The sequence below is a fragment of the Hyperolius riggenbachi genome, chromosome 4 (assembly GCF_040937935.1).
Source record: "Hyperolius riggenbachi isolate aHypRig1 chromosome 4, aHypRig1.pri, whole genome shotgun sequence".
NCBI classification, from domain to species: domain Eukaryota; kingdom Metazoa; phylum Chordata; class Amphibia; order Anura; family Hyperoliidae; genus Hyperolius; species Hyperolius riggenbachi.
In genome coordinates, this window is record NC_090649.1 from 44,103,507 (window position 1) to 44,119,548 (window position 16,042).

At 48.9% G+C, this 16,042-nt stretch overlaps 1 protein-coding gene across 2 annotated transcripts in view; it reads left to right on the plus strand.

Annotated features, from left to right (window-relative positions):
• Nucleotides 1–16,042, plus strand: part of LOC137571186 (cytochrome P450 2K6-like) — a 171,928-nt gene that overhangs the window by 88,215 nt on the left and 67,671 nt on the right. For both annotated transcript variants that reach the window (XM_068280001.1, XM_068280002.1), the window contains one exon: nucleotides 5,976–6,138. In XM_068280001.1, the coding sequence (XP_068136102.1) occupies nucleotides 5,976–6,138 (163 nt within the window). The remainder of the gene's footprint in view (nucleotides 1–5,975; nucleotides 6,139–16,042) is intronic.

Genomic DNA, 16,042 nt, shown 5'->3' on the forward strand with positions numbered 1-16,042 from the left:
ATCGCGATAAAGATTGCGTAAAATTCACGGCAATTTTGCGATCACGTATGCAAAATTGCCTCCATTTTTACTGCAGTTTTAATGACAGTGAATGGGAGCGATTTTTACAAAATTGCTAATCGATCACAAAGCGCTCAGAAAAGCACCCCGAGTGTAAATGGGCCCTAAGGTGCCCATACGTGGTACAATTTTTTCCTTTTTTTTTTTTATTACATAGTTTTGTTTGAATATTCCGTTAGATTGAATATAAAGATTTTTACAACATGCCCAATCAGATTTTAATTGAAAAAAATAGGATAATCTAGGATAACTAATATGCCCAACCTTGGGGATCGTTTATTACCTTAGATAGTAGTCTAACGCTTTTCTCTCAATTATACCCCTTGTGTACATGAATGTGTATTAGAAGTAGAGATGTCGCGAACCTCCGATTTTCGAACCTCCGCGAAAGGTTCGGTTCGCGAAAAAGTTTGCGAACCGCAATAGACTTCAATGGGGAGGCGAACTTTTAAAATTTGAAAAAATTCTACCAGCTAGAAAAAATGTTTCAAGAGCTCTAATACCTGGAGGCACACCTGATTGAGTGAAATACACATCACTGCTGGAGGACCCACCCCCTCCCTCCTCCTCCAAGCAAGGTCTTTATACCATTTGACTCAGTTGTCTGCCTACAGAAATTAGTTATGGGACAGCTGCTACACACTCTGCTAGGGAGATTTTAATTAGCCTCTGGTGGGTTCTCTTCTGCCAGGGAATTATACTATTTTAAAAACCAGTATACCAGTATCATACCATGGCTGGGAATCGAACACAGGTCTCACTGTGTGGTGGGCAAGTCACCCTAACCACTGTACCACTACAGTAGTAAGTGAAGATGGCCTAAAATTTACCATTTTTATGCTCAATGCAATAGAAACATTAGGTTGCTTAAAGGAGAACTGTAGTGAGAGGTATTTGGAGGCTGCCATATTGATTTCCTTTTAAGCTATACCAGTTGCCTGGCAGCCCTGCTGATCTATTTGGCTGCAGTAGTGTGAATCACACCAGAAACAAGCATGCAGCTAATCTTGTCAGATCTTACAAAAAATGTCAAACACCAGATCTGCTGCATGCTTGTTCAGGGTCTAGGGCTAAAAGTATTGGAGGCAGAGGATCTGCAGGATAGCCAGGTAACTGGTATTGCTTAAAAGGAAATCAATATGGTAGCCTCCATATACCTTTCACTACAGTTCTCCTTTAAAGGGAACCTTAACTGAAAGTGATATGGATGTTTCCTGTAAACAATACCAGTTGCCTGGCAGTCCAGCTGATCTTTGTGACTGCAATAGTGGCTGAATCACACCCTGAAACAAGCATGCAGCTAATCCAGTCTGACTTCAGTCAGAGCACCTGATCTGCATGCTTGTTCAGGGGCTGTGGCTAAAAGTATTAGAGACACAGGATCAGCAGGCGATTCAGGCAACTGGTATTATTTTAAAAGGAAAAATCCATATCCTTCTCCGTTTAGGTTCCCTTTAAGGATTTTTAGCATAAAAGCCAACTCACATTGGCTGGGATTTGAACCTGGGTCTCACTGTGTGGTGGGCATGCACCCTAACCACTGTACCAACTGATGCTGGCCTTAAATTTACCATTTATGCTCAATACAAGAGAAAAAGTAGACAAGACAAATAACATTTATATCACACTTTTCTCCTGGCGGACTCAAAGCACCAGAGCTGCAGCCACTAGGGCACGCTGTATAGGCAGTAGCAGTGTTAGGAAGACTCGCCTAAGGTCTCCTACTGAATAGGTGCTGGCTTACTGAACAGACAGAGCTGAGATTTGAACTCTAGTCTCCTGTGTTAGCGGCAGAGCCCTTGACCATTACACCATGCAGCCACTGCTTACAGACATGTAGCCAGACATGGCCTTCTCTTTTGTGTTCAACAGTTGTCAAGAGAAAAATTAGACAAGATAGCAGTGTTAGGAAGACTTGCCTAAGGTCTCCTACTGAATAGGTGCTGGCTTACTGAACAGACAGACAGAGACGAGATTTGAACTCTGGTCTCCTGTGTCAGAGGCAGAGCCCTTATCCATTACAGCATGCAGCCACTGCTTACAGATATGTAGCCAGACATGGCCTTCTCATTTGTGTTCAACAGTTGTCCAAAGAGAACCCCAGATAGCCAGGTAGATTCATATCTCTCTCTCTTCCTAACACTGCTACTGCCTATAGAGCGTGCCCCAGTGGCTGCAGCTCTGGTGCTTTGAGTCCGCCAGGAGAAAAGTGTGATATAAATGTCATTTGTCTTGTCTACTTTTTCTCTTGTATTGAGCATAAATGATACATTTTAGGCCAGCATCAGTTGGTACAGTGGTTAGGGTGCATGCCCACCACACTGTGAGACCCAGGTTCAAATCCCAGCCAATGTGAGTTGGCTTTTATGCTACAAATCCTTAAAGGGAACCTAAACGGAGAAGGATATGGATTTTTCCTTTTAAAATAATACCAGTTGCCTGAATCGCCTGCTGATCCTGTGTCTCTAATACTTTTAGCCACAGCTCCTGAACAAGCATGCAGATCAGGTGCTCTGACTGAAGCAACACAGAAGAACAACCCTGCACACTCTTCAACTAATGGCTGGTTTGCCTTCAAAGGTGCTGCTCCAAATGCTGGGTGGCGCCAGCGTATCTGTGCAAAGAATAGAAAAGAAAACAGGAGCGCACCTCTGGTGCAATAAATCCTTTTACTTCAATAAACACGCAATAAAAGTTACACTCACGGTGTGTAATGGTACAGATGCGCCTGTCAGGCCTGCCGGCAAACGTTTCCTTAGGCCCGGTTCACACTTGCGGTTCTCTGCCAAACGGACCGGATGACCTGACCGGATCCGGACCGGATCCGGATCGGAACCGTACGGTTCTGATCCGGATCCGATCCGGTTCCGGTCAGGTTGTATCAGGTGTTCATCAGGATGCGATCCGGATCCGTTTGGCAAAAGTTAGTACAAACCAAATAAAATGTTGGGGTCTGGGAGGTCAGCAGAAGGGGGACCTGTGGAATCAGGCCCTCCGCTGTTTAGCACTCACCTCCACCTCCGACATGCTGCCAACATCTCCAGCTCGTTTAAAGTCACTGCTGATCCACTCCAAAATGCTTGCCCATGTGTCCCCATCCAAAATCGCTGCAACAATCCGCATAGGAAGTGGGGTAGAACATCCGGATTTTTAGCCAGTGTGTTGTGCGCTCTCCGGTTCTCATTGCTTTGTATTGGCCGGATGGTGCAGTCCGGCTCCGCCCCGGATACGGCTGCCGGAGGAGCCGGACCAAAAAATAGCGCATGTTGGGTCTTATGCCGGAGTCCGGATCCGGTCCGGATCCGGTCCGGACGAAACGGACGCATGTGAACGCACGCATAGGCTTTCATTGCTATGCCGTGCGTCCGTTCCGTCCGTCCCGCATGCGGTCCGGCTCCGGCACGGCGATTCCGGACGGCGCCCGCTAATGTGAACCGGGCCTAACACCCGCGCTTGGCCAGAGCAGCAGGGAGCGTGATGGTTAGCGTGGGAGTCGGAAGCGGTGGGCGGAGCCAGGTCGTTGGGATGCCGTCTGACGTCACGACGCGTTTCGGCGTTAACCACGCCTTCGTCAGGTGACTGGACTTAGGTGGGAGGTCGGACCACTACTATAGAAGCCCAAATCACGGGCATGGCGAAAGGTCCTGTGTGAGAAACTGCGGGAGGGCTAATGGAATGTCCGTTAGAGCCCGGTGGGACTTGGGTATAAGGTCAGAGCTATACAGCAGATGCCCAAATTCCGGGCATGACCACCGCTACTATGGGAAGCACTGCGGAGAGGCTAAAGGTATATCCTTTAGAGCCCGTTACAGTCCTATTAGGCTAAGGTGGAAGGTCAGAGCTTCACTGCAGATGCCCATATTCCGGGCTGCATAGGGCTCAAATACGTACACCCCATTACCCCCGCCCAGTTTTCCTACACAGGAACGGTGGCCATGCCCGGAATATGGGCATCTGGACCGTTCGCCATGTCCGTGATTTGGGCTTCTATAGTAGTGGTCCGACCTCCCACCTAAGTCCAATAGTTTGTATATTTAGAGTTAGATCATACGGTTTTAATAGTTGCGTTGCTTCCTAGAATAGTGCTAAACTTAGGACTAACAGGCGAGTTAACACTCGCTTGTGGGCAAGTAGCCGCGCAACTTCTAACACTATGTTCCAATCAGAACTATGTGTATGCTTTTTATTTTTATATTTATTTTTATTATATATTTTTTATTATATATTTTTTATTTTTGTAGTATCAATGTTTATATGTTTACAGTTTTAATGCCTTCTATGGAGTTCTTATTGTTTTTATACCCAGAAGCGGTTTTAACTGCTATCTTGTATCTCCCGTAGCGATTACTGCGCGATTTAGCAGCTGGTACGTTTCCAGCAAAACCACACCCCCTGGATCCACCCTTCACCCATTACGGTGGAGTTAAATGTCCCCCGTCCTCGCCGTCACGTCACCTGACGAAGGCGTGGTTAACGCCGAAACGCGTCGTGACGTCAGACGGCATCCCAGCGACCTGGCTCCGCCCACCGCTTCCGACTCCCACGTTAACCATCACGCTCCCCGCTGCTCTGACTGAAGTCAGACTGGATTAGCTGCATGCTTGTTTCAGGGTGTAATTCAGCCACTATTGCAGTCACAAAGATCAGCTGGACTGCCAGGCAACTGGTATTGTTTACAGGAAACATCCATATCACTCTCAGTTAAGGTTCCCTGTAAGCAACATGTTTCTATTGCATTGAGCATAAATGGTAAATTTTAGGCCAGCTTCACTTACTACTGTAGTGGTACAGTGGTTAGGGTGACTTGCCCACCACTCAGTGAGATCTGGGTTCGATTCCCAGCTATAGTATGATGTATACTGGTTTTTAAAATAGTATAATTCCCTGGCAGAAGAGACCCTCCTCCCTCTGGTAGGAGGGAGCCCACAAGAGGCTAATTAAAATGTCCCTAGCAGAGTGTGTAGCAGCTGTCCCATAACTAATTAGTGTAGGCAGACAACTGAGTCAAATGGTATAAGGACCTAGCTTGGAGGAGGGAGGGTGGGCAGGTCCTCCAGCAGTGTGTTTGGCAATAACATGTCTGCTGACAGTGATATGGAGGGTCAAAGTTTTGCTCAATAGAGCATTATGGGGCGAATCGAACTTCCGCAAAAGTTCGCCTGATGTAGGCGAACGCGAACCCCCAAAGTTCGCCTGGAACCGTTTGCCGGCGAACCGTTCGCGACATCTCTAATTAGAAGGTATGTTAGATCTTTTGTTTCTTCTTCTCCTCTAGTAGGCTTGGATACCATCAGCTTCCTTGTTTTTGAGGCAATCTTCAATTAAGGACATGGACTTATATCCTAGCACTCGGTCAAACTTTCTTCAACTTCATCTATCCACTCCCTATTTGTAGTTGTCAAGTCTACTTAATACGTGTTATTCTGCATTCTACCTTGTACTAACTGCTTGTACCGATATTCTTTAAGCTGAAATAAAAATAGTGTTACAAACAAAAAAAAAAAACAAAAAATAGGATAATAGATTATTTTTTCTTGATCGAAAAATAGATTCTTTTAAACTTTCATTCGATTTGATTGTTTTTGTTGAATAAACGGGAAAATTGAACGTTTTTATTGTACCGTGGATAGGCAACATAACCCCTGCAGTAATGTAGCTGAAACCCTGGTGGGCATTGCCACAATCCAACCCACACCCAACCATAGCCACTGTCTCCAACACAGTCCCACAGGAGTTTGGCTAAACTAGCCAACCTCCAGTGCTGAAATGTCTTTGTAGTTGCCGGCTGTGGCCGGTCATCGCCCACAGGCCCTGTCACCACCACTATCCCACCAGGCTTTGGATACTAGTGAGTTCATTTGTACTTTCAAAGCTTATTTTAGCATTGCAATTTTTCTGATGTTTTCCATTTACAGCTGTCCAAGGAATATGGCCCGATATATACTGCTCATACTGCGCTGGGTAAAATTGTTGTGCTGTGTGGATATGACATTATAAAGGAAGCTCTCATCGACCATGCTGAAGAATTCGCAGACAGACCATGTGGGCCGGTATTTTCCACAACAAACAGGAATTACGGTAATACTCCACAAGGATTTTTTTTCATCTTCACTCGATCAGCATTTCTTCTTGTTAATGGGTAGATGTTGGTAAACTTTTAAATATTTTTTTTTAATTGTCAGGTTATATATTACGGGGGTTGATTTGCAAATCTTTTCTCCCGCATTATCTTGCCTAAACTTTGTAGAAAATGAATACACCATGAGATTTTTTGGCAGATAGATGGTTTGATAGATAATTTCCAACAGGTCCGATCTTATTTTCGATCGTTTTTCTGATCGATTTCTCATAGAAGTGAATGGAAATCGATTAGAAAAAAACGATTGGAAAATCGACCGGACAGTAAATCTGCTGAAAAATCTCATCATTTATTCCCAGCGTTAGGATTTATACTTACCTAGGGCTTCCTTGATAGGGATGCTCATTCAGATTTTGAACTGAAATTTCCGCATTTCCGATCGAAAATCCAAAACTTGGAAAATGGAACTCAGAAATCGGATTTCTGTAGAAATACTGCATTACCACAATTCGGTAATTTTAGCCCAATCACAGAACTCAGAAGCAATGGACCAATCAGAGAAGGCAGAGTCAACTCGGAAGTATTTGGCCAATCAGAGAATACAAAAAATGACCAAAAAAAAAACCACTACTCGAAAATTGGACAACGAAACTCAGAAATCGAATTTCTGTGGAAATACCAAATTACCACAACTCGATAATTTTAGCCCAATCACAGAACTTGGAAGCATTGGACCAATCAGAGAATGCAGAGTCAACCCAGAAGTATTTGGCCAATCAGATAATGCAAAAAATGCAAAAATTGGAAAACTATTGTAATTCCACGTAGTTGGTAATTGACATTGGCCGAAATAGTAATTTCTGCAGAATCAGAAATCAGCATTTCCGACCATCCCTATAAATCCTCCAGCCCCCTGTAAGCTGTGGGCTCCCTCGCTGTCCTCCCGGGCCCGAATCAGTGAATAACGGCGCACAGCGCCTTTGCATAAAAGTGGCGCCGCATTAAAAAATATGCTTATCGCTATTTATCGTTAGTACTGCATAATAATGGTGCACGGGGAAAAAAGAAGTAAAATGGCACACACTAACGTTATTTATCAATAGTGGCACACACTAACGTTATTTATCAATAGTGGCACACACTAACGTTATTTATCAATAGCATCCTACATAAGCCAAACTGCAGACATTATTTAACTGCAAAACAGTGAATGGATTTAATGTAACACTGTCAAGGTTAGGGTTAGGCACCTCCAGGGGGGTGGTTAGGGCTAGGCACCACCAGGGGGGTGGTTAGGGTTAGGCACCACCAGGGGGGGCGCTTAGGGTTAGGCACCTCCAGTGGATTGGTTAGGGTAGGCACCACCAGGGGGGTGGTTAGGGTAAGGCACCACCAGGGGGGTGGTTAGGGTAAGGCACCACCAGGGGGGTGGTTAGGATTAGGCACCTCCAGGTGGGTGGCTAGGGTTAGGCACCACTAGGGTGGTCTTAGGGTTAGGCACCACCAGGGGGGTGGTTAGGGTTAGGCACCACCAGGGGGGGTGCTTAGGGTAAGGCACCTCCAGGGGATTGGTTAGGGTAGGCACCACCAGGGGGGTGGTTAGGGTTAGGCACCACTAGGGGGGTCTTAGGGTTAGGCACCACCAGAGGGGTGGTTAGGGTTAGGCACCACCTGGGGGGTGGTTAGGGCTAGGCACTACCAGGGGAGTGGTTAGGGTTAGGCACCACCAGGGGGTCTTAGGGTTAGGCACCACCAGGGAAGTGGTTAGGCACCACCAGGGGGTCATAGGGTTAGGCACCACCAGGGAAGTGGTTAGGGTTAGGCACCACCAGGGGGTCATAGGGTTAGGAACCACCCGGGAAGTGGTTAGGGTTAGGCACCACCAGGGGGGTCTAGGGGTTAGGGATAGGTACAGAGAGGGCTCTATGTGTTAACGCTAATTTTCAATAAAATAAACAGAGCTAAATAACAATAATGCTTTAACATTAAATAGCGATAAGCGACAAATGGATTAGCGGCAAAACCGTGCGCCATTATTCACAGGCGCCATTTCATATGGATCCTCCGGGGCCACCCCTTTCTGCTGCAGTGGAGGCTGCAATTCAGCACAGTCATGCTCCACTGTGCATGCTTAGTCCCAGCCGCATGCGTCCCCTGATTGCCTTCCTGTGGCCAGGAGCATTCTGTGCATGCACAGTTACAGTCTTCGCGCACTCTGCATGCACAGAATGCTCCAGGCTATGGGAGTGTGATGGGGGGGGGGGGGGGGCGAGCGTGCACACTTGGGACCACACATGCACAGTGGAGCATGACTGGGCTAGCCAGGGAATTTACCAGACCATGCTGCAGGAGAACAGAACAGTCTGGGAGGACGGCGATCACCAGGCGGACTACAGGGGTAGGCAAGTATTAATCTATATACTTAAAAGACAACTGTAGTGAGAAGAATATGGAGGCTGCCATATGTATTAACTGTTGGCTGGCAGCCCTGCTGGTCTATTTGGCTGCAATAGTGTCTAAATAACACCAGTAACAAGCATGCAGCTAATCTTGTCAGATCTGACAATAATGTCAGAAACATCCGATCTGCTGCATGCTTGTTCAGGGGCTATGGCTAAAAGCGGTTGATCGGATCTGTTTTCACTCTGTTTGCCTTCCGCTGCTTCCATTCTGTTTCCCCACATCCCCCCCCCAGACCCCCACTCCCCCCCCCCCCCCCCAAAGGGAATTTTGCCCCTTAGAATGGTCCGTTTCTTCTCTATATTTTCCTTCTGTCCTGTGCGAGAGTTCAAGTCTACTTTAAGGGCAAGTTTCCACTTGTGCGGTGGGAATCGCAGCGGGAAAAATTTGCATGCGAATTTTGCATGCGTTTGCATGCAAATTTTCATGCGAATTCGCATACGATTTCGCATGGATGACTATGTATTCGAATTTATCCATGGCAGTGCCTGTGTGCTTTTCCATTGTTTCTATGCAAAATCGTATGCGAATTCGCATGAAAATTCGCATACCAAAACCACACGCAAATTTCCTATTAAATACATTGTATGCGAATCGCATGCGTTGGGTGCAGTGTCCAAATTCGGATGGCTCTGCTGTGCAGATTTTTCCTGCACAAGAAAACGCTCAGTTTTCCTGACAAGTGGACACAGGCTCATTCACTTGTATTGGTTATGCGAATTTGCATGCGGGGAACGCATGCGAATTCGCGTTAGTGGAAACGTACCCTAAAAGGAAATAAATATGGAAGCCTCCATATCCCTCTAACTTCAGTTGTCCTTTAAACAAGCAAAAAAGTAAATAAATAACAAATAAGTGAGTGCATACAATAAACACCATTACAAGGGTTCTGTGTTGTTTTTTTTTTAAAACAAAAGCTGACACTTACCTGAGTCTTCTACCGGCCCCCTGCAACTGTCATATGCCCACACAGTACTCTACGATCTAACTAGACAAATACAACTGCGCCTGGCTGCGGCCATACGTGTCCTCACGCCTGCTTGTGTCTCCCATTAGCAATATTCTACTGCTGGATTCCAATAAAAAAAATATTGGTAATGTTTACCAATATTTTACCATGGCTAAACCTAAGGGTGGGTACACATGTCAGATAAAAGTCTTTGGAAAATGAAAGATCACAGACCAATTGTCCCCCTTCCATGTAGTATGAGAGCCATACCTACACAGTCTATTCTATGGAGCTGAACTCCCCATCAGATAGAAAGCTTTGCAAGATGCTGCACACAAAGATGCTGTACACATGCAACAGATCAGTATCTGCAAAAGATCCGTTCCTGCAAAAGATCCGTTCCTGCAAAATGCATTCATAGTCTATGACAGGGGTGTTTCTAGGGCCCTTGGAGATCGGGGGCACCAGGTGGGGAGGTATATGCGGCGCAGCGAAAAATGGGCGTGGCCATGAGGTGAGTGGACGTGGCCATGGGTGGGGCCAAATGTACATGAACTTAGCAGCGGTGTAAGCTATAGATAACGGGCCTGCCCATCGAAATATTGGATGGAGCCTACTGTCCTTTATTTAGATAATTTACAATCAGTATAGGCATAGATCAAAGATGTATACGCACATACAATATTGATTGGTCAATCACTGACCAATTTTACCACCCCTGTGCAGTAAGTGGGCCAACAAACAATGAATTTTATGAACAGAGCTAAAATTGGCTAATCAAAATTGTATGTGTGTACCAGGCTTTACAGCTAATACTGTACATACTGAAAGTAGCAGGGATCAGCATACAATATAGCTGGTTTACAATCAGTAAAGGCACAGAGTAACACCTTACACTGTACACACTGGAGGTAAATCCACACACAGTGCAGGCACTAGAGAACAGCGTATACTGTACATACTGTAGGCAGCAGAATTCAGCACACTGCAGCTAGCGTGCCAAAAATATGAGGATCACGTTGTGCGGCGTTCTTATCGCGCCGCACCGAAAAATGGGTGGGCCATGGACCAGAATATAGGTGTGGTAACGGGTGGAGACAAATTTACATGAACCTAGCAATGGTGGGACATTAGATTATGATAGTGGTGGTGAACCTTTTGGAGGCCGAGTGCCCAAACTGCAACCCAAAAGTCACTTATCTATCGCAAAGTGGCAACAGCAATTTAAACTAAATACTGTACAAACGTTTTAACTCATACATGAACACTATGGAAAATCCAAGTTGATAATAAACTGTGAAGATAAACAATTTCATCCATCGTACTCCTGAAAAATGTATTCATTTTTTTAGAACCTCCCAGTTTTATTTTCTGTTTTAAAAAGCTAAAAAAGTAGGTTTAATGCTATTGTCTCATATGATAAGGATTCAGCTCGCAGTTAGCAATCATGTGACCCCCAACAAGACAAATTCAGCAATCATGAGGCCTCCAACAAATCATGAGGCCCCCAACCAGGGGCGTAGCATTAGGGGTTGCAGAGGTTGCGACCGCATCGGGGCCCTTGGGCCAGAGGGGCCCCAAAGGGCCCTCCCTCAACTGCAGTATTAGCTCTCTATTGGTCCTGTGCTCATAATAATCACTTCTAAAGATACTTTGAATAGTGGTAATCATTAACAAACTGTTCCCCATCCCCTTCTTGCACCTCTCGCACTGTAGTTGCCATTGGCAGGTTTTAGTTCACTGTATCAAGTGTAATGTATAGAGTGCTTGGGGGGCTCCATTGTAAAACTTGCATCGGGGCCCGCAGCTCCTTAGCTACGCCACTGCCCTCAACAAGACAAATTCAGCAATCTTGAGGCCCCCAACAAATCATAAGGCTCCCAACAAGACAAATTCAGCAGTCATGAGGCACATACATAGACAGCATTTCACATAAATAGGCAGAATGCCCCCTTAATATGGTAGCCCCCCAAATTAGGTAGTGAGTGACAGGGACCCCAAGGTTAGCTAGTGAGTGACAGGCGCCTCCAGTTAGGTAGTGAGTGACAGGGACCCCGATAGTGAGTGACAGGGAGCCCCTTTAGGTAGTGAGTGAGTGCCAGGGAGCCCCTTTAGGCAGTGAGTGAGTGCCAGGGAGCCCCTTTAGGTAGTGAGTGAGTGGGAGCCCCTTTAGGCAATGAGTGAGTGCCAGGGAGCCCCTTTAGGCAGTGAGTGAGTGACAGGGAGCCCCCTTAGGTAGTGAGTGAGTGCCAGGGAGCCCCTTTAGGCAGTGAGTGAGTGCCATGGAGCCCCTTTAGGTAGTGAGTGAGTGACAGGGAGCCCCATTAGGTAGTGAGTGAGTGACAGGGAGCCCCTTTAGGTAGTGAGTGAGTGACAGGAAGCCCCATTAGGGAGTGAGTGAGTGACAGGGAGTTCCTTTAGGTAGTGAGTGAGTGACAGGGAGCTCCTTTAGGAAGTGAGTGAGTGCCAGGGAGCCTCATTAGGGAGTTAGTGAGTGACAGGGAGCCCCTTTAGGTAGTGAGTGAGTGACAGGGAGGCCCTTTAGGCAGTGAGTGAGTGACAGGGAGCCCCTTTAGGCAGTGAGTGAGTGCCAGGGAGCCCCTTTAGGTAGTGAGTGAGTGCCAGGGAGCCCCTTTAGGAAGTGAGTGAGTGACAGGGAGCCCCTTTAGGCAGTGAGTGAGTGCCAGGGAGCCCCTTTAGGCAGTGAGTGAGTGCCAGGGAGCCCCTTTAGGTAGTGAGTGAGTGCCAGGGAGCCCCTTTAGGCAGTGAGTGAGTGCCAGGGAGCCCCTTTAGGCAGTGAGTGAGTGCCAGGGAGCCCCTTTAGGTAGTGAGTGAGTGGGAGCCCCTTTAGGCAGTGAGTGAGTGCCAGGGAGCCCCTTCAGGCAGCGAGTGAGTGCCAGGGAGCCCCTTCAGGCAGTGAGTGAGTGCCAGGGAGCCCCTTTAGGCAGTGAGTGAGTGCCAGGGAGCCCCTTTAGGCAGTGAGTGAGTGACAGTGAGGCCCTTTAGGTAGTGAGTGAGTGCCAGGGAGCCCCTTTAGGCAGTGAGTGAGTGCCAGGGAGCCCCTTTAGGCAGTGAGTGAGTGCCAGGGAGCCCCTTTAGGTAGTGAGTGAGTGCCAGGGAGCCCCTTTAGGCAGTGAGTGAGTGCCAGGGAGCCCCTTTAGGCAGTGAGTGAGTGCCAGGGAGCCCCTTTAGGTAGTGAGTGAGTGGGAGCCCCTTTAGGCAAGGAGTGAGTACCAGGGAGCCCCTTTAGGCAGTGAGTGAGTGACAGGGAGCCCCCTTAGGTAGTGAGTGAGTGCCAGGGAGCCCCTTTAGGCAGTGAGTGAGTGCCATGGAGCCCCTTTAGGTAGTGAGTGAGTGACAGGGAGCCCCATTAGGTAGTGAGTGAGTGACAGGGAGCCCCTTTAGGTAGTGAGTGAGTGACAGGAAGCCCCATTAGGGAGTGAGTGAGTGACAGGGAGTTCCTTTAGGTAGTGAGTGAGTGACAGGGAGCTCCTTTAGGAAGTGAGTGAGTGCCAGGGAGCCTCATTAGGGAGTTAGTGAGTGACAGGGAGCCCCTTTAGGTAGTGAGTGAGTGACAGGGAGGCCCTTTAGGCAGTGAGTGAGTGACAGGGAGCCCCTTTAGGCAGTGAGTGAGTGCCAGGGAGCCCCTTTAGGTAGTGAGTGAGTGCCAGGGAGCCCCTTTAGGAAGTGAGTGAGTGACAGGGAGCCCCATTAGGGAGTGAGTGAGTGACAGGGAGCCCCATTAGGGAGTGAGTGAGTGCCAGGGAGCCCCTTTAGGTAGTGAGTGAGTGACAGGGAGCCATTTTAGGAAGTGAGTGAGTGACAGGGAGCCCCTTTAGGAAGTGAGTGAGTGACAGGGAGCCCCATTGGGGAGTGAGTGAGTGCCAAGGAGTCCCTTTAGGTAGTGAGTAAGTGACAGGGAGCCCCTTTAGGAAGTGAGTGAGTGACAGGGAGCCCCTTTAGGAAGTGAGTGAGTGACAAGGAGCCCCTTTAGGAAGTGAGTGAGTGACAGGGAGCCCCTTTAGGAAGTGAGTGAGTGACAGGGAGCCCCATTAGGGAGTGAGTGAGTGACGGAGCCCCTTTAGGAAGTGAGTGAGTGCCAGGGAGCCCCATTAGGGAGTGAGTGAGTGCCAGGGAGCCCCTTCAGGTAGTGAGTGAGTGACAGGGAGCCATTTTAGGAAGTGAGTGAGTGACAGGGAGCCCCATTAGGGAGTGAGTGAGTGCCAGGGAGCCCCTTTAGGTAGTGAGTAAGTGACAGGGAGCCCCTTTAGGAAGTGAGTGAGTGACAGGGAGCCCCTTTAGGTAGTGAGTGAGTGACAGGGAGCCCCTTTAGGCAGTGAGTGAGTGACAGGGAGCCCCTTTAGGAAGTGAGTGAGTGACAAGGAGCATCTTTAGGAAGTGAGTGAGTGACAGGGAGCCCCTTTAGGAAGTGAGTGTGTGACAGGGAGCCCCATTAGGGAGTGAGTGCCAGGGAGCCCCATTAGGGAGTGAGTGAGTGCCAGGGAGCCCCTTCAGGTAGTGAGTGAGTGACAGGGAGCCATTTTAGGAAGTGAGTGAGTGACAGGGAGCCCCATTAGGGAGTGAGTGAGTGCCAGGGAGCCCCTTTAGGTAGTGAGTGAGTGACAGGGAGCCATTTTAGGAAGTGAGTGAGTGACAGGGAGCCCCTTTAGGAAGTGAGTGAGTGACAGGGAGCCCCATTAGTGAGTGAGTGAGTGACAGGGAGGCCCTTTAGGTAGTGAGTGAATGCCAGGGAGCCCCTTTAGGCAGTGAGTAAGTGACAGGGAGCCCCTTTAGGTAGTGAGTGAGTGACAGGGAGCCCCATTAGGGAGTGAGTGAGTGACAGGGAGCCCATTAGGTAGTGAGTGAGTGACAGGGAGCCCATTAGGTAGTGAGTGAGTGCCAGGGAGCCCCTTTAGGAAGTGAGTGAGTGACAGGGAGCCCATTTAGGAAGTGAGTGAGTGACAGGGAGGCCCTTTAGGTAGTGAGTGAGTGCCAGGGAGCCCCTTTAGGCAGTGAGTGAGTGCCAGGGAGCCCCTTTAGGGAGTGAGTGAGTGCCAGGGAGCCCCTTTAGGAAGTGAGTGAGTGCCAGGGAGGCCCTTTAGGCAGTAAGTGAGTGTCAGGGAGCCCCTTTAGGCAGTGAGTGAGTGCCAGGGAGCCCCTTTAGGCAGTGAGTGAGTGCCAGGGAGCCCCTTTAGGGAGTTAGTGAGTGACAGGGAGCCCCTTTAGGAAGTGAGTGAGTGACAGGGAGGCCCTTTAGGTAGTGAGTGAGTGCCAGGGAGCCCCATTAGGGAGTGAGTGAGTGACAGGGAGGCCCTTTAGGTAGGGAGTGAGTGACAGGGAGCCCCATTAGGGAGTGAGTGAGTGACAGGGAGCCCAATAGGTAGTGAGTGAGTGACAGAGAGCCGCCACCGCTCCCACCCCCCCTTGCCTCGCAGTCAGCAAACCTCAGGATCACCGGTGACCCAACCAGTACGAGCGGGCGCCGGACGCACCCGCTCTATATGTGGAAGTGATGTCACTTCCGCATATCAGTGTGGGCGCTGGGTCCTAGCGCCCGCACGATTGGTCGCCACCTGATCGAGGTCTGAGTGACGCGGCGGCGGCTGGAGGGAGCCGCTGACAGAGGGGGTGAGCGGCGGCCAGGCGGCGCCTGTCAGAGACAGAAGCCTGGGTGCAATGCACCCGCCCAGGCGCGGCCCTGCGGAGATCCGTGGCACCCCAGGACAGATTAGGGGCATGTGCCCCCCCAAAATAGGGCTAGCGACGCCCCTGGTCTATGATATCTGCAAATCTCACACACACACCTTGTTTACAGACATTCATCTGCAGATCAGATAATTATCTGCAGATCTGAAGATCCATCCTGGTGGATCTGATCTGCAGATAATTGTCCGTTAAACAAGGTGTGTATGATGATCTGCAGATATCATAGGCTTTGAATGCATTTTGCAGGAACGGATCTTTTGCAGATACTGATCTGTTGCATTTGTACAGCATCTGTGTGTGCAGCATCTTGCAAAGATTTTTATCTGATGGGGAGTTCAGCTCCATAGAATAGACTGTGTAGGTATGGCTCTCATACTACATGGAAGGGGGTAAAATTGGTCTGTGATCTTTCATTTTCCAAAGACTTTTATCTGACGTGTGTACCCACCTTAAACCTACTCTCACACAGAACCCTACCTCTACTGATGCCTAACTGGGGAGGGGGGTGCCTAACCCTAAGACTCCCCCCGGTGCCTAACCCTAAGACCCCCCCCCCCCCGGTGCCTAACCCTAAGACGCCCCTGGTGGTGCCTAACCCTAAGACGCCCCTGGTGGTGCCTAACCCAAAGACCCCCCCCCCCCTCCTTGGGTGCCTAACCCTAATCCCCCAAGGCACTGGGGGCTTTGGAAATGCTAATCAGGTGCCTCATGGTCAGGGGCGTAACCAGGCCCCACCGGGGCCCCTCTGCAGAGTGCCCCCCCCCCTCCCTGGGTTTTGTGGTGGGCTG